Genomic DNA, 23,126 nt, shown 5'->3' on the forward strand with positions numbered 1-23,126 from the left:
AAACAATGTACTGCTCATCCCATGTCACTGGTTTATAAATTTTCTAATTAGCTGTCCATAAACATTGTACTGCTTGTTCCACGTCACTGAAGCTTTGGCTTGAATAGTCTCACAGAACCTATAAATAAATGTCATGGAAACTTATCACCAGTTGTTTGTGTGTGTGTGTGTGTGTGTGTGTGTGTGTGTGTGTGTGTGACAACACTTTCACACTCCACCACAGCCTCTCCCACCACACCTCTAAGGACATTAGTAGTGTATGACTGTAACAGTACATTTTTCCTGGTAGTAAGTCAAATGGCTAGATAAATAAATAGATGCAGAGAGTTTTGTGATCTCTGTTGGCTTCAGCATCCCAGAACATACTCTATAGCTACTGTATATAGTTAAGGTCTTTGAAAATTATTAGCTTCCTAGGAAGAAAGTCAGCACAAATAAGCATCACTCATGAAACATATTCCACATAATATTTTACAAATTTAGGACACAAGAAATGAAAATATTGGTTTTGTCTTCTTAGATTTCTCAAAAGTATTTGATGTACCAGGTGGTCAGTTGAGAAGTGGTGTATCTCCCAATTTATGTGAGTGGCTTGACTGCTGGTGAACAGAATCCAGTTTGTTGTACTGGTTGCAGTGTGTCCATCTGCAGAACAATATAAAGCCTGACGTGTCTGAAGGATAAATGGCAATAATAGTATCCTTATTAAAAGCATTCTCAGTATATTTCCATGTCATCCTATAAAATATTTTGACATTTCAATTGAGGTGTAGCAGCCTTCCTCAGTGCAAAAGCTGATGAGCTGGGGTGTGGGTGCATCAGTATATTTGCTTTCCTGATGGTGTCACTAGACCACTGACATATCTATTAGATTTTATTGTTCCTAAAGTAACATTGGTAGAAGAGGGGGGGGGGGGGAGTATGTGTCCGACTATTTGTGAGTTGCATGCAAATCAGTTACAAACTGCTGGGATTCATGTTTTGCTGCTGTTAGTAGTGGAAAGATGACACCAGCTGTGTGTATGCTGCTTGTTTGGTGGTCTTGGCAGTGTCCAGTTTTAATCTGCCAGGAAGTTTCAGTGTTGCACGGATTTACATTGGGGAAACTGGGAGGCCTGTTATCAAGCATATAGCAAAGTATGAGTGCTATGTTCGCTTAGGGAAACAACAGATTTGCACAAGCAGAGCACCATACTGGCAAGACAGCCACAGAAGTGCACATGAAAAATAAGACAGGCATTGGAAATCCTGAGACTGCCTGTCATCAACAGTACCAGCAATCACAGTATGATGAGTCACATGTGATTGCAGCACGTCAGCTTAACTGGATAGTGCTGTGACCAGCAAAACAAACAGCATATGCAGAACTGGCATCTTCTTTCTGCTACTAACAGCAGGAAATCACAGACCCATGAACCTTGTCGTTGCTTCATAGTTTGCTATCAATTGCCAGCATGTTGTGAAACCCTCAAATAGTCGGCCACGTGTCTCCTCTTTTCCTCCTTATGGCTACCAGTGCTGTTTCAGGATCAATAAAATAAATGTGATGTCAGTGGTCTAGTGACACTGTTATGAAAGCAATAAATTGATGCACCTACACCTCAGCTAATCAGAAGGGTCACTGCAGAACAGCAGAATCGTTGGTACATTTTAGTACTTTAAGTGTATTATAAGATGACACTGCACTATAACCAAAATGTTTTTTAGTGATATTGACACTTGCTGTGAAAGCATGTGCATTTTTGGTAATGGTAATGTTCTCAGTATAAATGAAACATTTGACGTATAGAGTGGACAAATCTCACAGGTTGTTATAATAAAATATCATTACTTAATAAATGTAAGGATGTTTATGCATGATATAGATGAAATTTGTACTTATGGTCAGTAACACCTCACCATAAATATGAATAAAGAGTACATAATGTGAATGTGCTTGAACAGGAACAAATTATTAGAAACAGTTACAGAAAATGCAATTTTAAGCCTGTACACTGAGTTGCATCAATTAAATACAGACTTTATGGCGACTTTCTTCATGTGCTTTGCTTACGGGCCATATGAGAGACATCAGGTGCTTAAAGGAGCATATATATTTTTTTTCTTTGTGTCATTTTTAAATGAACAAGAATGGGAATGACAATAAAAATTAAAAAGGTGGCCTCAACCACGCTTTTTACAATGCCTTTCATAAAAGTAATCATACAGTCTTGTATAACTGTGAACATAAAGTGTATTAAATGTCACTGTTTCTTTTGTGTGTCTGTTCATGTTTTTATTTGTGTTGTACTATAATATTTTTTCCTATTTTAAACAAAAGAATGCAGCAGGAAGGTGGATGGCTAAATCGTCAAGAAGCAAATCGACTGGTAGTTAGTCGACCAAGATTGGGAGGTGATAGCCGTAGTACAGGTCGTCTGCACACATCAGCTGCCCATCGGAGCATGACACGACTTAATGTTGGTGAGTATGTCTATGGATACTGCACCAAGAAAGAAGGAAAGAAGACAATGCACAAAAACTGTCATGTAAGGTATACTTAGGTATGGTGCCACAATGATCGTGTTTTCTACAATTCTGGAAAGTGTGCTCTGCATGAAGTCCTCAAGTGAGACAGAAGCATGGAGCTTGTTGAATTGACCAGAGTTTGTGTGTGTGTGTGTGTGTGTGTGTGTGTGTGTGTGTGTGTGTGTGTGTTTTCTAGAGGACATTTGCCACGACCCACACACACACACACACACACACACACACACTAAAAATTAAGGTTAATAGTTTAATCTTTTACATCCTTCCCACTTTAAACTGGCAACTGCTGTCAAAAAGAGTAAGAGAAATGCTGGTATTGTTCACAGAATCTTCAGCTATAACCTACTGGTGACTCATGGACCAAAAACATGCAGCTATGCCCCTTGGATTCCCTCCAATCTGCTTGGAAAATGGTCTCCAGAAAAATACAACTATATGCCACACATGTTCTAATGTCATCCCCTCAGTCTAAGAAGCTGAGTCAACACAGTCCGCTCCAACCCCGCCCCTTCCAATGAAGAGAATGATGTTGAGCTCAGGAGACGTTACTATTGTGCACTGTTTGTAATAGATATAGAAATTTTTCTTCTCCAATTCTGAATTAATATAAATGAAATACTGCTTACCAAATGAAGCTGAGTGAAATATGAGAAATACAGCTAAGTATCTTGAATGTGTTGATTCCACTCAACAGTCTGCCAGAGGGTGGACTGAGGGACACAGGAAATGTACACAGACCACAGACAATTGCACCTTTATCTTCTTTGATGTTTCAGTCCAATGTTTCTTTTTCAGTTTAGTTTTAGTTATGTCATGTTCCGTAGATCATTCTCCCCTATTATTTTATCGATATGATATGGAACAAGTCAGATTACAAGATATATATACACACATGAATAGTGCTAATATTATTATTACTGAAACTTTTAGTTCTATTCATGCAACTACATTAAGAGGTACAAATTATTATTAATAATAATATTTTTTTTACCATTTCTGAAACAGAAACTCATCCATGAAGTAGAAGGAGTTGTCAAAAAGAAATGATTTTAAGCTAGATTAAAACTTGATCTGCTACCAGTCAGACACTTTATGTTGTTGGGCAAATGATCAAAGATTTTTGTTGCTGAATAATGTACTCCTTTTTGAGCAACTGACAGCTTCAATAACGGTTAGGAAAGGTCATTTTCCCTCTAGTGTTGTATGTATGAACATCATTGTTCTTCGCGAATTGAGATGGACTATTTGTAATGACTTTCATTAGTGAATATATGTGCAGTTAAAATACCTAACTCCTTGAAAAGATTTCTACATGACGTCCTTGGGTGAACACCACTAATTATTCTCACTGCTCTCTTTTGTACAATCAATACTTTATGTCTAAGTGATGAGTTATCCCAAAAAACTATTCCATAAGACATTATTGAGTGGAAATATGCAAAGTACGTTAGGAGGCTGATCTGTTTATTACCAAGACTAGTGATTATACGAAGAGCGAAAGAAACTGAACTTAGTTGTTTGAGAAGCTCAGTAATATGCTTCTTCCAGTTCAAGTTGTCATCAATGTGAACACCAAAACATTTGGAGAAATCTACCCTGTTAACTGAGCACTGTTCATATGCTACATCAATTGTCGGTATGACTATTCGGTGTACAGAACTGGATATAGTGAGTGATTTCAAAACTAAGGGAGAGCCCATTTTCTGAGAACCACTTAGTAATTCTTTGAAAGACATCCTTAGCAATATCTTCAGCTGCTTTTTCTGGAACGGGATTTATTATAACACACGTGTCATCTGCAAAAAGTACTAGTTCTGCTTGCTAAACGTTCAGTGGGAGGCCATTCACATGAATAAGGAACAACAGAGGACCTAAAATTGGACCCTGTGGGACTCCCTTTGTGATAACTCCCCATTCGCTAGAATTTACCTCCCTCACAACGTTATTTATGCTATTCCCCACAACTTTTTGCTTTCTGTTCATTAAGTATGATTCAAACCAGCTGTGTGTATAGCCTTCAATTCCATAAACCTGAGCTTTTCTATGGGTGTGACATGATCCACACAGTCAAATGCCTTGGAGAGATCACAAAAAATACCAGCTGGCGATAATTTGTTATTTTGGGCTTGTACTATTTGATGGGTAAATTTGTAGATAGCATTCTCAGTCAAGTAATCCTTCCGGAATCCGAACTGTGACATGCTGAGTAAATTATTTTCACTTAAATGTGAGACTACTCTTGAATACATAACTTTTTCGAATATTTTAGAAAATGAATTCAGCAATGAGATTGGTCTATAATTATTTAGGTCACTCTTGTCCCCTTTATTATGAAGAGGTTTGACAATTGCGTATTTTAATCTGTCTGGAAAAATTCCCTGTGCCAACGAAGCATTACATATATCGCTAAGGACTCCACTTATTAAATTAGAATAACACTTCAAAATTCTGTGAGAGACTCCATCAACATCACATGAGCTCTTGTTTTTCAGTATATTTATAATTCCCTTATTTTCAGTGGCCAATGGCCTTGCTGCAGTGGTAACATTAGTTCCCATCAGATCGCCGAACTTATGCGCTGTTGGGCTAGGCTAGCACTTGGATGGGTGACCATCCGGTCTGCCGAGTGCTGTTGGCAATTGGGATGCACTCAGCTCTTGTCAGGCAAACTGAGGAGCTACTTGATTCAGAAGTAGTGGCTCTGGTCTCGGAAACTGACATACGGCTGGGAGAGCGGTGTGCTTACCACATGCCCCTCCTTATCCGCATCCAGTCACGCCTGTGGGCTGAGGATGACACGGCGGCTGGTCGGTACCGTTGGGCCTTCATGGCCTGTTCGGGAGGAGTTTAGTTCTTAGTTTAGTTTAATTTCAGTGGGGGATGTTGGTGCTATTTCTAAATGACATTTAAAACTTTTTTTTTTTTTTTTTTTTTTTTTTTTTTTTTTTTTTTTTTTTTTTGCTTCTTCGACTGAACCCTTTAACCCTAGTTTTGCTGCTGCATTCAGAAAGTGATTGTTCTTGTGAATTATCACTCACATCATCATCATTTAGCTGTATTGCTATGGTATGCGGTGCACTGTCAGGATGCCCTGTCTCCTGTTTGACAATATTCCATATAGTTTTAATTTTATTATCCACATTATTAATTTCTATCAGAAAACATAAGCTTCTCGACTTCTTAATGACTTTCCTTAAAATATTACAGTGTCTTTTGTAGTAATCAAGTAACGTCGGATCCTGACTTTTTCTGGCCCTGTCCATATATTTCCCTCTTCCTCTTACACGATGTCTTAATTCCCTTAGTAATCCGTGGTTTACTTGACTTTGTAATGGCTTTTTTTATAACATTTCAAGAAAGCAACTCTAAAATATTGAGACAAATTTACAGTGGAATAAATTGAATTTGACATCAGCATCATTTTCTGTGTATACTTCATCCCATTCTACCTCTTCTAGGGTGCACTTAAAGCTCTGTATCCTGTTCGTATTAATAAGGCTCCCTGCCTTGTATGAACCTGCCTGAATACAGTAAGGTGCTATATGTGTTTTTTCCATTAACTGTGCATCATGATCAGATAGCCCATTAACAACTGGGTACACATTAATTGTTTCTGCCTGGGCACCGTCTATGAAAATGTTATCGATATGTGACCTACTATCCTGCTGCACACGAGTTGGAAAATTTACAACAGATACTAGATTGAAACAACCAAACAAAGATTCTAGCTAATTTTTGTGCCCGTATCTTTTAAGAAATCTACATTAAAATCACCACAAACCACTAATTGCTTCTTTTTGCGTGACAGGTAGCTGAAAGTTACCTAGAGGTGATCTGTAGATTGTTACAATTACTATAGAAGTATATTGCAGTAGCAACTCACAAGCACATGCTTCAAGGATCTGATCTACACAAAAACTATTTGATTCTATATTTTTGACTTTGTGTCCAGTTTTTGTATAAGTAGCAACTCCTCCTTTTTCCATGTGGACTCTACATGAATAAGATGGTAATCTGTAATCCCTTAAATTTAACTTCTCCATCCCTGCAGTTACATGGTGTTCAGAGAGACACAAAACATCTATACCTTCAGAATTTACACCATTTTCTAGCCACACAAGAAGCTCATCTATCTTATTTTTCAGTCCTCTAATGTTCTGATGAAACACACAAATTTTATTTCTTTGGATACTGCTACAGACATTATGGCACTGTTCTGTATCAATCTCTTTCAATACTCTCTGCCTGTAACCTGACCCTAATCTAAAAAATGTGTCCTTCTGACTCCAGTAATCACAGGTATTTTGTCTGGTGTACATGTGGCCCCCCCTTACATTTTCTGCAAGAAGATCAACTAATCTATCCTTCCCTCTCCTATTCAGGTGCAGACCATGACTAGTGTAACTCCACCTCCCAAGTGCATCAACAGGCACAGCACAGATATGAGATTTAGTTTCTGCCAACAGTGTGAATAATCACATAACTTATTGCAGTCAGTAACAAAAACAAACCCACACCAAAGGCTTGCACTTTAAAACCATTATTCTTTCACAAAAACTACACAAGTAAAAGCAAAACCTTCAATATATAGATCCCAATAGATACTAATTTACGTATTTAAGCTACAATATTGCCTTAATAAATTATTTTTCCATGAATAAACACTTACATTTACAAGCAAACTGAGTAAACACACATGCCAATAGCTTGCACCTTAGAACAGTTAACTTTTCACAAGAACTACATAAGTAAAAGAGACACACTCAATATATAGATCACAGTAGATAATAATTCACTTATTTAAGCTATAGTATTGCCTTAGGAAATTGTTTTTCCATGAGAAAACACCTATATTTACGAGGGCACTGAGTAAACATACATGCCTGCTCCAAAGAGCGTCGTTCTGTAACTGATAATATTGTGTATGTATTTCTTATGATTTACTAATCTAAGTTAACTGATTTTCATGTTATCACATTATCAACCTTATGTTTTACTGTTTTCTCTGTAAGAAATTTTAGCATTATTTAGATGTAGTAGTAATTTCACAGGGAGAAATCTACATCGATTCTGCAGATCACACATAAGTGCCTGGCAGAGGGTTCATCGAACCACCTTCACAATGATTCTCTATTATTGTAATCTTCAACACTGCTTAGAAAAAGACAAACACCTATATCTTTCTGTGCAAGCTCTGATTATTCTTATTTTATTATGATGATCATTTTTCCCTAAGTAGGTCAGCATCAACAAAATATTTTCACATTCGGAGGAGAAAGTTGATGATGGAAATTTCGTGAGAAGATTCCAGCACAACAAGAAACACCTTTGTTTTAATGATGTCCACCACAAATCCTGTATCATATCAATGACTCTCTCTCTCACCTATTTCGCGATAATACAAAATGTGGTGCTCTTCCTTGAATTTTCTCAGTGTACTCCGTTAATCCTATCTGGTAAGGATCCCAGACTGTGCAGCAGTACTCCAAAAGAGGACAGACAAGTGTAGTGTAGGCAGTCTCTTTAGTAGGTCTGTTACATTTTCTATGTGTTCTGCCTATAAAACACAGTCTTTCCTCTACCTTCCCCACAACATTTTCTGTGTGTTCTTTGCAATTTAAGTTGTAATTCCTTGATATTTAGTTGAATTTACAGTCTTTACAGTTGACTGATTTATCATGTAACCGATGTTTAACGGATTCCTTTTAGCACTCATATGAGTGGCCTCACACTCTTCATTATTTAAGGTCAATTGCCAATTTTCGCACCATACAGATGATGATGATGATGATGATGAGTCCCATACTCCGTTTACCGAGCGTAGGGGAGCGACGCGGGAGACCCGCGCCGCCATACTAGGCAAGGTCCTAGTGGAGGTGGTTTGCCATTGCCTTCCTCCGACCGTAATGGGGATGATTGATGATGATGATGAAGACGACACAAACACCCAGTCATCACGAGGCAGGTGAAAAATCCCTGACCCCGCCGGGAATCGAACCCGGGACCCCGTGCTCGGGAAGCGAGAACGCTACCGCGAGACCACGAGCTGCGGACAACAGATATCTTTTCTAAATTGTTTTGCAATTTGTTGTGATCTTCTGATGACTTTACCAAACGATAAATGACAGCATCATCTGCAAACAACCCAAGACAGCTGTTCAGATTGTCTCCTAAATTGTTTACATAGGTACGAAATAGCAAGAGCCTATAATACTATCTTGGGGAACACCAGAAATCACTTTCGCTTTGCTCGATCACTTTCCGTCAGTTACTATGAATTGTGACCTTTCTGACAGGAAATGATGAATGCAGTCACATAACTGAGACTATATTCCATAAGCATCCAATTTCATTACAAGCCATTTTTGTGGTACAGTGTCGAAAGCCTTCTGGAAATCTAGAAATACGGAATCAATTTGAAGTCACTTGTCAATAGCACTCAATGCTTCGTATGTGTAAAGAGCTAGTTGTGTTTCACAAGAACAATGTTTTCTAAGTCCTTGTTGACTGTGTGTCAATAGATCATTCTCTTCAAGGTGATTCATAATGTTTGAACACAATATATGTTTCAAAATCCTGCTGCATATCGACGTTAATGTTTTGGGCCTGTAATTTAGTGGCTTACTCCTACTGCCTTACCTGTGCAACTTTTCAGTCCGTAGGTATGGATCTTTTGTTGAGTGAGTGGTTATACATGATTGTTAAGTGTGGAGATACTGCGTCAGCATACTGTGAAAGGAACCTAACTGGCATACAGCCTGGACTGGAAGACTTGCTTTTATTAAGTGATTTAAGTTGCTTCACTACTCCAAGGATATCTACTTCTAAGTTACTCATGTTGGTAGCTGCTCTTGACTTGAATTCTGGAATATTTACTTCATCTTCTTTGGTGAAGGATCTCTTTTGTGTTGGTCCTTGCATAAGATGATGTTCCTTGCATGTACAATTTCGTACACTTTGGTAATGTAATCTGTAAACTATCATGACCACAACTAACATTAAATTAAAAAAATAAACTACTTTTTTCAGGTGGCAGTCGTGTTGGATCTGTGGGAGGTTTGCATAAGAGCATGACAAGATTGAGTTCAAGCCAACAGATAAACCAGATTTCTGTTGCAACTGCAGCCAGTGGAAATAGGAGTGTTACAGCTATCAATGGAGCAGGAGGTGGAGGGAGACAGTACCATGCGTCAGCTGTTGCCGCAGCGGTGCCACATCACCAACATGTCTCGAGTGGTGGTGTGACTGTCACCACAACAGCATCACCAAGCAAAAATAGCATGTGAGCCAATCATTGTTTTCTAATTCCATACTCGATAATAAGATGGCCCATATAACTTGTTCATTTCTCTTGCCACTTTAAAGATATTGGTGATCTATTTTCACCTAAATAAATAGCTACAGGAGCCTCGTGAAATAATGAACATTAATTTTCCTTAACTATATTAATAGTAGAGATTGAGACATTCACTTTAAGTAAATATCTGTCAAAAATTTAGATTTTTCTGTAGTTCTTATGTCCACAAAGACATAGCAAATTTTCTTTCTTTTTGCAAGTGCATATTGACGACTCGGTGCTTCTGCTTTTCAGCGAGTGGTCTCCTTTACTCCAAATAGACATCTGTTTCATTTTTCAGTTTACCTGGCCATGCTATATTACATGTGAAGGTAGGATAGGTTTATTACCTAAAAATGGAGGGACAGTGTGTGGTCTTCCTCAGGCCTCAAGACTACATTGATGCAGAAAAACATTTAAATCTTCGCAGTGTAATGCACAAGTATTACTTTTAACAGAAAGAGTGTGTGACACAAGATTCAGAATGATAGGCTGTGTATTCTAATGTTACCAAATCTGCTTTGTAGTACTACTGAAATGTCACCAGGACAAACACAGGATGATTTTCAACAGGAGCTTGACATAATTTATGAAGCGATCCTACATGTGTAAATAAACAAAAAAGATGCTGTGAAAATGTGTCCAATTTTCTGTCATTATAGAACTGGAGCAGGTTGAAGGCTGCACACAACCACAAATGATTATGAAGACAAGGCTTGTCGAAAAGCGGTGTAGGCGCTGTGCCGAACAGAATAATGGTGTGACAGATGACTGATGCATCCTACAAGAGGTGTTCAAAAAGTCCCCCACCCATCTCAACACACTTGTCAACTTATTGGAGGATGTATTACGTTGCAGATCGAACATCATCTCCATTGGTTTTAATGTGGGCAATAGCGGTTTTAATGTGGGCAATAGCATCAGTGATATGAGCAACAAGTACCTTCGTAGAGTACACATCCCTCTTTAACCAGCCCCATAAACAGAAGTCTAATGGGGTTAGATTGCGTGATCTAGCAGACCAGTTAATGGGTTTACCATGGACAATCCACCATTGACAAAATGTATTGTTCAGTTACTGGGATACTGGTCTGGTACAGTAAATTGGTGATCCATCTTGTTGCAGGTGCATTTGCTATTGTTGCTGTAATGCCACATCTTCAAAAAGTGCAGTTAGGTCTTCTACCAGGAAATGTACACATGCTTTGGCTGTCATGAGATTTGGCAGGAAGGTAGTCCCTATCACAAGGTCATCAATCATACCATTCCAGACATTCACTGAGAACCTAACTTGGAATCGTGTTTTCCCAGTGCCATGAGAGTTCTCTATTGCCAGTGCATGAAAATTGCAGGTGTTCATGATAGAATTGCGTGCAACAGTAGCCTCATTTGTAAATAAAGTATATTGCACACAGTCTCTGTGTATATCCAACCATTCACAAAATTGTTGTCTGCTTACTGAGTCACATGCATGCAGATGTTACATGGGCTGCTCATAGAATAAGTACAAACCCTTGGAATTTAATATGCCATATTCATGTTTGTGAAATGTTGAGCTGATGGCTAATGTGCCTTGTACTGGTGGAGGGGTTCTGGTGTACCATTCGAATGATGTCTTCCCTTTCCTCAAGTGACTGGACAGCCTCATGTTCTGATGTTACCTGTACACTGGGCAGTGTTCCGCATTCACTAATGTTTGAAAAACTGTGGGAAGTATCCTGGCACAAGGTTTGTCAATCAGGGAAACATCTCTGGTAACCTGTCACAGCCTCACAGCACTGCTATCACAGTACCTGTGCGTAAACAACATGTCTGCGTTTTTTGCATGGGTGAACATATGTGGCATGTTGGTATTTTCAGACACAATGGACTTGCTTAATTGAACAACACTGAAGCATGAGATGCACATGGCCTCAGGGCTTCTCACTGATCCAATCCACGCTTCCACACTGGGTACACCTGCAGCTGTTGTCACAGTACTGCCATCTGTTGGAGAACCCCCACAACCCTGTCCCACCATTATTCTGTCCACCACAGCACCTACACAGCATTTCAATAAGTAATATTCACTCTTGTCTTCAGTTCTGTAATTATAAAAAATTGGACATATGTTCGTAGAACTTTTTTGGTTTATTTTCACATGTAGAATTGCCTCATACCACGTGGTTCAGCTTCCAAACCCATTAACACATGGACATTTTCATAGCATCCTCATCTTCAAGCTGAATCCCATGATGCCCTTCTTTTAGTGGCCTGAACAGATGGAAGTCTTATGGACTAAGTCAGGACTGTGTGGAGGATGAGGCAAGACTTCCCATCCAATTTTGACAATCTATTCTTTTGGTTAACATTCTTATTACCCAAGTTGCACAAACCTTTGAGTAAACAAGTTGTTGAATAATCATCATCACACTGCCTTTTGCTAAGGGAGGTAATGTGACACAGATAACCTACAGTCACCTGGTGCTCACTACGAGTGATGTTGTCAACTCGCTGGATGTTGTGTGGAGTCACAGCAGTCACTGGCCTGCTGCCGTGCTTCGTCAGTGAGCAGTGTTTGCCTTTCACTTTCATAACAGCAATGAACCCATTATTTAACAGTGCTGATATCCGCTGTTGCATCACCGCACATATTTTCAGTCTTTCATGAAAGCAAATGGGTATTTCACCTTCTGCATTCAAGAATTCTATCACAGTACGCTCTCTAATACAGACATTGAAGTTGGCCATTTTGCAAGTGACTGTGATACTGGCATCTGCTGAAGTAGAATGTTATTACTGCAGTGGATTGGAGAAGAAGCTTTGTGGAATAATACCAAATTCAAATTTTTCACTTAACAAACTTTATTTAAGGAGGAAAAAATAGGCGGTATTACTTCTGACTGACTCTCATACATTCAGTGCCATACAGCAGTCTCTTATACAGGCAGAGAGCAAATGGAGCATTAGCCAGTGCTAGATTGTTTGACTCTTCATCTAAGGGACTCTGCAGGTAAGATCTCCAAGGTCAGCCTTAAAGAAACACTCACTGCTGGAGTGTTTGCTAACAGTTCTCTCTCCTCCCTCTTTTTTTTCTTTTTTTTTTTTTTTTTCTTTTTTTTTTTTTTTTTTTTTTTTTTTTTTTTTTGGATGTTCAACACAAATAAGGGCACTGACTGTCATATCTCCCAATTTTGCTCTTTAATGCCCTGCAACTTATTTGAAGTCCTTAATATTTTATGCAATTAGAAAATGTGCAGGAATAATGTTCGTTCATACAATTTACTTAATACTGGATACATGAGTGCCGAAGAACTTAATGAGATCCAGGTCCTTCCACATAGATATTGCAGGCATAGTGCAATGTGATGTTTACGGTTCTCAAATTGCAGGTCTTCTTTGGCATTAGCCTCTACAGTGCTGTTTCTTACTTCGTGTGCCGCCTGAATCATAGAAATCAGGCATACAGAGCATGTACCTGCCCCATTGCCAGATTACGTCTAACTTACACATCTTTTCTTCCAGTATTGTGTGCTTAAAAAGAGAAAAATTGGAATATAAATTCTGAGAGGCAAGAACCACATGCTGTACATATGAGAGACCCCTCCTAGTCTTGATCTTGTCATCTTTCAGGAAAGAACCTTTTGTTTTTAAAGCTTGAATTTTAACATTTGTAATTCGTTGTCTTTCTTTGGCCATATAATAGCTAACTTTCTCACAAGTATAATTTGCTTGCAGATTTAGGAGCAAAAATTTTACACCATATAACTGTTTGATGTTAGTTTCTGTTTCTTTGTAAATAAAAGTGCTGTTTTAAGTTTCTTGTGTATGTAATAATTGGCTGACACACAGATCTTGATACATCATGCAGATTAATGTCAATAATATTTGCAGTTAAACATGAGTAGTTAAAGTACTGTTCAGAGTTTGCTTTATTGTCTTATGTTTTTCCTCATGTTCACAGGGGCAGTGGTACAGGGTTGAGAGATGACCTAATGCTATCAATCTCTACATCATACCCGCAGCCCACTACTCAACCAGGTCCATTAGTTATCCAAGCAGGAGGTACCTCTTTGCCTTTTTTTTAAAAAAAAAAAAAATATGCAGATTATGTAAAGTAGAGTAATGTGTAACAGCTTTTGTAAATTTCTCATGATTTGATGCATTTTGTGGCCTGGTAAAATATGTCACTGGTAGGATTTACTACCAAATGTGAGTGATTAAAAGTCTCGAAATAAATAAAATAAAAATTGAGCAGAATCTGAAATTCAAAATTTGGTTGCTGATAAACTTTCCCTCCAAGCATTTCTCTATACAGTCTGTATTTGTTCTCCTCATCATTTGTTACAGAGCAGACAAGTTAATTTCTAAATTACCCCATCTATTTGTATGATCTGAGGCTCGTTTTATTGTTGAAAGCAAATGGATTGTCCACAGCTGGCTTGCTGGGCCTTCATAGCTTCACCAGAACTCCACTGGCTTACTTTTCAGGGTTCCTGCGAGGCCTTCACACCAATTGTAGTGATCCCGTTACACACACAGTCCCCCCTGTATTTGGCCCCTACAGGCAGCCCCCTACTTCATGCTGTTGTGCATCTCACACAATGTGGACAAAGGGCTGGACTTGTGTGAGAAGAACCCTAGGATGGACTGAATGTGAATGAATACCAATTGGAAGACCATGAAGAAGATGAAGAGACCAGGTGAAGAAAGGTCTGAATTGAAGGCAGTTGCAATGGGAGGAGATTTTTGTACCACACTCATCTCTGTTTGCTTTATGGTTTATGCAAGGGCACTGGAGCTGGAAGGTGGGGGTACTATACATTGATCTCTCTCTTTGGTCTAACCCTACACAAGGATATAGTGGCCTCATTGATAAGCCCTTTGATGGCCTGTCTTCACAAAGCTCTATATTGGGCCTGTTGCAAGCACACCCTATTTAAACTATTAATCTGATCTATCCACTGCAATGGTACGCATCCTCTAGGTCTTCAGCAATCAACTTTTACCATCTGTGATTGTTTCTTTCAATTTCATCTTGCTTTTTGGCAATGTGACCAAATCATTTCAACTAATTTTGGTTGACAAGAGTTGACAGTCTTGTTCTGATGCTGAGCTGCCTCAGGATTGGTTCATTAGTTTACTGTGTGTCCATGGTATTCAAAGTAATCTTCTATAGTGTCACATTTCCAAATAATTAATCCTGTGATGATGTGCCATCTTCATTATCTTAAGTTTCTGCTGCAATATGTTACCGGTACACAAACCACAAATATCTCTTCAGCAGTCAAAACGTCGTGCATCATAGCAGTTATACTGACTTTTATTATTTAGTCTTTCTTCAGTTATACTCTTGCCTTCACTCTTCTGAGATAACTGTCTGGTTAACAACATAGAATATAGCATGAGCTTGTACTGATCTAAATAGGCTGCAATGCTGCACAACAGAATTCCTATGATGATCAGGAAAGGATGTTGTAAACATCTGTAACAGTAACATTTTCGTTGTGGAGTACTATACTTCCACAGTACTGTAATAGCAGCATTGATCATAGTTTATGCAATAGCTGTGAAGAATCCAAATGGATAATTTTGCCATTGTGACAGAGTTAATTGTACTCTATGTAGTCATATTCCTTATAACACTTTCATGCCAACTATCTTCTTGCCTGACCATCCATTACAGAAATGATCTCATCCCTTGACTGTGGCTTGTGAGTGTAGAAAAATAGAAACATCTTGTTCTGGATGTGAAATTTGTAGATGATGTGACAATATTTTGAATTTGAACTTTTGTTTTTGTATGTTTTGTGAGTGGTTCAATGTGCTGCTGCTTTGTTTGCTAACAGGAATACATATTTTTGAAACAGTCCATACCTTTTTTCCTTCAATGCCACACGAAAATACTGTATCCTCGAATCATTTTGAAGAAAGAAATGAGCAGTTGTCTGGATATATGCCTGAGATTAAAGTTTGCTAGTTTAAAAAGTAATATATTATGTATCCAGTGCAATATATTATATTAATTGTATTTTAAGAAAAACTGTTAGTTGGTTTTTGTATTTTGATGAGTTTCCTGTAAGCTAAGTCAGTACTTGAAATTGTATGCTGTGAGGCTGTCAGTTTCTTTTGTATTATATTCATATTCTCGGAAATTTCAGTTGGTGCTTAATGATAACACCTATTGGCTTCAGTAACCAAATACAGCAATAAGCATTACCAATAATTTTCTTGCATCTTCCAGTCTTGTCTTCTGTTTTGATATGTTTTACTATAATCTTTAATTTTGCAGTATCTATTGACTTTTGTGTGCGCCACTCGTGGTTTCGGGGTAGCGTTCTCACTTCCCGAGCACAGGGTCCCAGGTTCGATTCCCGGCGGGGGTCAAGGATTTCCACCGGCCCGAGATGACTGTGTTGTTGTGCCCTTTTCATCATCATCCTTCATCCCCATTACTGTTTGAGGAAGGCAATGGAAAACTACCTCCATTAGGACCTTACCTAGTACAGCGGTGCGGGTCTCCCGAATCGCTCCCCTACACTGTCGAGAAGCATGGAACTTCATGTCCATTTCCATTGACTTTAGTAAGCAACTATGTAGTCACTACTCACTTACATGGGAATTTAAAACAATGGAAAGCCTAGTATGGATTATCAACAATATTAATAGGAGGATAAATTGCTATTCACCATATAGAAGAGATGTTGCGTTACAGACAGGCAAAATGAAAAGAGCGCTATACATTTAAGCTTTTGGACAAAAGGTCTTCTTCTGAAGTAGAAGTCACATACACATTCACAAGCTGAACTCTCACACATAACCACTGTGGTTGCAGTGCAGGACTACAGACTGTAACTGTGCCTGATGGGAGAAGCAATCTGGTGTGTGTGTTTCGGGTAAGGAGGAGTACTGTTTGTGGTAGCATGCAGGGATATGGTGGGGACAGGGTAGGGCTGCAACTGGCTGCAGTAACGAGGTTCAGGGGTGGGGTGGGGATGGTGATGGGTGTGTGTGAAGGAGAGACATAGGAGTGGAAAAAAGACTGGTTATGTGAATATAGGATAAACTGCAGGGACAGTTCCCACGTGCGCAATTCAGAAAAGCCGGTGTTCATAAGAAAGCTTCAGATGCCACATGCTATGAAGCAGTCATTGAATTGAAGCACATTGTGTTGGCCATTGTGTTATGCATTTGGGTGGTCCAGCTGTCTCTTGGCTACAGTTTGTGGCTAGCCATTCATGCAGACAGACAGCTTGTCATGATGCCCATGTAGAGAGCAGTACAGTGGTACCCTATTTTTGATGGGTGGGAGAGGCCTGAGACTGGACTAGGGTAGGTAGTTTGCGGCAGGTCTTGTATCCTAAGTCTATTACAGGCTTATGAGCCAAGAGACAAGCGTTGGGAGCAGGGGTGGAGAGAAGTCGACAAGGATACGGCATAGGTTCATTGGGTGGTGTAGAACCACTGTGGGAGAGGTGGGAAGGATAGGGAGTACTAAATTCCTCATTGCATGGCACAATGAGAGACAGTCAAAACCCTGGTGGAGAATGTGATACAGTTGCTGCAGTCCTCATGGTACTGAGTCGTGAGGGGAGTGCTCCTTTGTGGCTAGATGGTGGGTACCATATTTTACAGACTGTAAGACCTGGGTACCGTATTTTACATAGTGTAAGACCAACTTTAATTTTTAAGCAGTTTTTTTTTTTTTTTAAAGGATGTGTATCAATTTTAGCATTAGATTACAAATCTAGCCTGAAAAAAATCTTAGTTTATAAAACTGAACTGACCTTTAAAATACCTAAAAATCATCATCTGGACTTTCTTCTTCTTCTTCCTCTTCCTCTTTGTCGGCATCATTATCCCCTTTATATTCAGGATGGTCTTCACTGCCATTGAGAGTGTTACTTATGATGGACTTCTTGAAAGATTTAACAATAATGTCTGCTCACACTCTAGACCACAACTGTTGTACCCACTGATGCACTTGTTTGATTGTAGCTTGTTTTAAATCTCCCTTTGGTGTGAATCCATGTTGGGTTTCATCGATCATCGATTTGTTCTATTCCTCTCTCATTTACACTTAAAATGGTTTATTCATCGAGGCATAAAGAGGTTGCAATTGTGAAGTAAGTCCTCCCAGAATAACAGCAAGCTCTGTATTTCCATACCTCAATTTCTCTTTCATAGAATTTTTCAGTGACTACTAAACTGATCTAGCACAACAAGAGAACTCTTCATCAGTAAAGCACTTTTCCTTCTCTCCTACACTCTGTTAGTCCATAATTTCATACCAACGTCATCCATCCAATCCTTTTATTACATGAGCAACACCACTTGGTGGTATTTCAGAAGGTTTTGGAGTTTTTTTGTACTTGAAAATGATCATTGTATGAAATTGAGTCCCGTCAGCACAACATGAAAGGACAAACATATACTGCATTTTATCATGTCCTCATGTTTTAGCAACTTTAATATCAGAGGGATTTTGTCCATATTCGCTATTTGTCTCAGTTCCACACTGGTTTTCTTTCGGTGTTGAATAATAAAGTGATGGAAAGAAAATATTTTCTTTTCTTACTTATGTGGCATTTACTGAGCTATTTTGGTTTTGATCTGCATCGTCATGACACATGATAAACTTGTAGCACCAACCAACCCCGCCTGAAAGTCTGTAAAGTTCCACTGTAGCGCTAGCCTACAAAAGTGTATTTGAATCATTTTTGTCGTAATTTCAGAGCCATTCTGACAGTGTCCTTGAATCTATTTCAGTACATCATCATCTAGTTTTGGCCATTTAGCATTCTGTCTTCTATTAGCACATTTAGTGTTTCTTATTTTTTTCAGTTCTTCTTTACTAGCCTGCAAATCGCAAATGGTTTTTTTCTGTTGGAGGAGGGCTGAAATGCTGCTAAGCTGCTCTGTTTCCAAATTGTTCTGCATTTGCTATTACTTTCAATTTAGAGCCCGCATGATATGAATCCCTTTTAATTTTTTTCCATTACGAAACTAGCTGCTAACAAAAATATTGTACTGTTACACACACACACACACACACACACACACACAACATATACCATGGACCTTGCCGTTGGTGGGGACGATTGTGTGCCTCAGCAATAAAGGTAGCCCTACCGTAGGTGCAACCACAACGGAGGGATGCCTGTTCAGAGACCAGAGAAACATGTGGTTCCTGAAGAGGGGCAGCAGCCTTTCCAGTAGTTGCAGCAGCAGTTCAATAACATATTCTGGAGGTAAAGTGGTCCCCCATTCGGATCTCTGGGCAGGGACTACTCAGGAGGATATCATCAGGAGAAACAAAACTGGCGTTCTATGGATTGGAACATGGAGCATCAGATCCCTTAATCAGGCAGGTAGGTTAGAAAATTTAAAAAGGGAAATGGAAGTTAGGTATTTTGGGAATTAGTGAAGTTCGGTAGCGGGAGGAACAGGACTGCTGGTCAGGTGAATGCAGGATTATAAATACAAAATCAAATATGGGTAATGCAGGAGTAGGTTTAATAATAAATTTAAAAAAAATAGGAATGTGGATAAGCTACTATGAGCAGTGTAGTGAACACATTATTGTAGCCAAGATAGACACGAAGCCCACGCCTACCACAGTAGTACAAGTTTATTTGCTAACTAGTTCCGCAGATGATGAAGAGATTGAAGAAATGTATAATGTGATAAAGGAAATTATTCAGCTAGTTAAGGCAGATGAAAATTTAATAGTCTTGGGGGACTGGAATTTGATAGTAGGAAAATGAAGAGTTGGAAAAGTAGTAGGTGAATATGAACTGGAGTCAAGGAATGAAAGAGGGAGCCACCTGGTAGATTTTTGCACAGAGCACAACTTAACCATAGCTAACACTTGGTTTAGAATTGTGAAAGAAAGTTGTATATGTGGAAGAGGCCTGGAGGTTTTGGATAAATTATATAATGGTAAGACAGAGATTTAGGAACCTGGTTTTAAATTGCAAGACATTTCCAGGTGTACATGTGAACTCTGACCGCAATCTATTGGTTATAAACTGTAGATTAAAACTGAAGAAACTGCAAAAAGGTGGGAATTTAAGAGTTTCAGAGAGAATATTAGGAATGATTGACAAGAACAGGGCAAAGAAATACAATAGAAGAAGAATGGGTAGCTTAGAGAGATGAAATAGTGAAGACAGCAGAGGATCAAGTAGGTAAAAAGATGAGGGCTAGTAGAAATCTTTGGGTAATATAAGAGATATTGAATTTAATTGATGAAAGGAGAAAATGTAAAAATGCATTGAATGAAGCAGGTGAAAAGGAATACAAACGTCTAAAAAGTGTGATCAACAGGAAGTAGAAAATGGTTAAGCAGGGATGGCTAGAGGACAAATGTAAGAATCTAGAGGCATATATCACTAGGGGGAAGATATAACTGCCTAGAGGAAAATTAAAGAGACCCTTGGAGAAATGAGAACCGCCTGTACGAATATCAAGAGTGCAAATCGAAAACCAGTCCTAAGCAAAGAACGGAAGGCATAAGGATGGAAGACGGATATAGAGGGTCTATACAGGGGCAATGTAATTGAGGGCAATATTTTGGAAAAGAACGTTTGACAGAGCACCGAAAGAAGTAAGTCAAAACAAGGCCCTGAGAGTAGGCAACATTCCATTAGAACTACTGATAGCCTTGGGTGAACCAGCTTTCACAAACTCTCCCATTTGGTAAGCAAGATGTATGAGACAGATGAAATACCCTCAGACTTCAAGAAGAATATAATAATTCCAATCCCAAAGAAACCAGGTTTTGACAGATGTGAAAATTATCGAGCTATCAGTTTAATAAGTCATGGTTGCAAAATACTAACATTAATTCTTTACAGACAAATGGAAATACTGGTAGAAGACAGCTTGGGGAAGATCAGTTTGGATTCCAGAGCAATGTTGGAACACACGAGGCAATACTGACACTACGACTTATCTTAGAATATAGATTAAGGAAAGACAAACCTATGTGTCGTATCAGCCGCCGCACAGCAGTCGTCAACTCAGCGCGGCGTGCTACAACACGCGCGGCACTCGGCGACTACCGCTGGTGCCACACACAATGTCAACAACTGGCGCAAGTGAACGCGTCGTCGCGGGGTGAGCGGCAGCGTACGCACCACTATCGATACGGATTACCCTGGCAGCACTGCCCTTGCCACCAGAGTGAGCAACCGTATAAGGCCGCCATCTACCAACACTGATTGGCCGGACCTGCGGATTTAAGCGAGCTCCCTGAGCCCGTTCAATCTTCGCTGATGACTGTGTTACTACCCGGCTGCTAGATTCACGACGACCGAACCGTACTGTGGCCTCCCTGGCTGGAAATTTGCGACGCGTTGGTATCGACTGGTTCGCAGTGGTTTGGACTTGTATTCTCTACTAGTGACTCTGATTTCTCCTTGGTGCTACAGCCTGCGAAGTGTTGTGTAGTCGAACTTAAGTTTTGTTTTGAGTGACAGAAGGTCAAATAAATTTGGTTGTCACGGAATATTTGTTGTTTTATAGTGCGGACGTAGCACAACTTTACAGCATTTGTAGAGGCGGAGAAAACTTTCAAATTCTGAAGGTGGCAGTGGTAAAATATAGGGAGCAAAAAGCTATTTACAATTTGTGTGTAAACCAAATGACAGTTATAAGAGTCAAGGGACACAAAAGGAAAGCAGTGATTGGGAAGGGAGTGAGACAGGTTTGTAGCTTATCCTCCATGTTATTCAAACTGTATACTGAGCAGTAAAGGAAACAAAAGAAAAGTTGGAGTAAGAATTAAAATCCATGGAGAAGAAATAAAAACTTTGAGGTTTGCCAATAATATTGTAATTCTCTTAGAGATAGCAAGGGACCTGGAAGAGTTTTTGAACAGAATGGGCAGTGTTTGGGAAGGAGGATATAAGATTAACTTCAACAAAAGCAAAACAAGGATAATGGAATGTAGTCGAATTAAATCAGGCAATGCTGAGGGAATTAGACTAGGAAATGAGACACTTAAAGTAGTAAAGGAGTTTTGCTATTTGGGGAGCAAAATAACTGATAATGGTTGAAGTAGAGAGGATATAAAATATTGACTGGCTATGATAAGGAAAGTGTTTCTGAAGAAGAGAAATTTGTTAACATCGAGTATAGATTTAAGTGTCAGGAAGTCCTTTCTAAAAGTATCTGTAGAGAGAGTAGCTATGTATGGAAGTGAAATATGGACGATAAATAGTTTAGACAAGGAGAGAATAGAAGCTTTCGAAATGTGGTGCTACAGAAGAATGCTGAAGATTAGATGGGTAGATCATGTAACAAATGAGAAAGTACTGAATAGAATTGTGGAGAAGAGGAATTTGTGGCACAACTTGACTAGAAGAGGTGATCGGTTAGTAGAACACATTCTGAGGCATCTTGGGATCATCAGTGTGACGGAACCGTGAAGTTAAAAATCATAGAAGGAGACCAAGGGAAGAACACTCTAAGCAGTTTTAGGAGGATGTAGGTTGTGGTAGTTACTTAGAGATAAAGAGGCTTGCACAGGATAGAGTGGCATGGAGAGTTGCATCAAACCATTCTCTGGACTGAAGACCAGAACAACTGATGACACAAATCAGTTTCATTTCAAGTTCACTGGCACTGTAGACTGCAATGGCGCATCATAGGCTGTTGCAATGGCACATCATAGGCTAGACAGTCTTCTGGGTTTGTGATGGTGTTTCGGGTGGGAGACAATGTTAGCAAGCTTGTTAATCCCCACAACTTGTGTTTGTTGCATCAATCTACCTGCCAGTTAAATCCAATGTTACCTGATAGAGGTAACAGTTTGCTGAAATGTATCTGGACACCTGGCTGAAAATGACGTACAAGTTTGTGGCGTACTCCATCGGTAATTCTGGAATTCAATATGGTGTTGGCCCACCCTTGATGACAGCTTCCAATCTCACAGGCATACATTCAATCAGGTGCTGGATATTTCATGGGGAATGGCAGCCCATTCTTCATGGAATGTTGCACTGAGAAGGAGGTATCGACGTCGGTCGGCGAGGCCTGGCACAAAGTTGACATTCCAAAGCTTCCCAAAGGTGTTCTATGGGATGCAGGTCAGGATTCTGTTCAGGCCAGTCCATTACAGGGATGTTATTGTTATGTAACCACTCCTCCACAGGCTGTGCATTATGAGCAGGTGCTCGATTGTGCTGAAAGATGCAATCGCCATCCCCGAATTGCTCTTCACCAGTGGGAAGCAAGAACATGCTTAAAACATCAATGTAGGCCTGTATTGTGATGTTAC

General features: G+C 39.4%; 1 protein-coding gene across 4 annotated transcripts in view; it reads left to right on the forward strand.

The window, feature by feature from the left end:
- LOC126356257 (protein melted) overlaps nt 1–23,126 on the forward strand; it is a 235,378-nt gene that overhangs the window by 94,977 nt on the left and 117,275 nt on the right. For all 4 annotated transcript variants that reach the window (XM_050007089.1, XM_050007094.1, XM_050007092.1 and 1 more), the window contains 3 exons: nt 2,321–2,463; nt 9,556–9,808; nt 13,806–13,906. In XM_050007089.1, coding sequence (XP_049863046.1) covers nt 2,321–2,463; nt 9,556–9,808; nt 13,806–13,906 — 497 coding nt within the window. The remainder of the gene's footprint in view (nt 1–2,320; nt 2,464–9,555; nt 9,809–13,805; nt 13,907–23,126) is intronic.

Source organism: Schistocerca gregaria, chromosome 3, assembly GCF_023897955.1.
Source record: "Schistocerca gregaria isolate iqSchGreg1 chromosome 3, iqSchGreg1.2, whole genome shotgun sequence".
In the NCBI taxonomy this organism is placed as follows: Eukaryota; Metazoa; Arthropoda; class Insecta; order Orthoptera; family Acrididae; genus Schistocerca; species Schistocerca gregaria.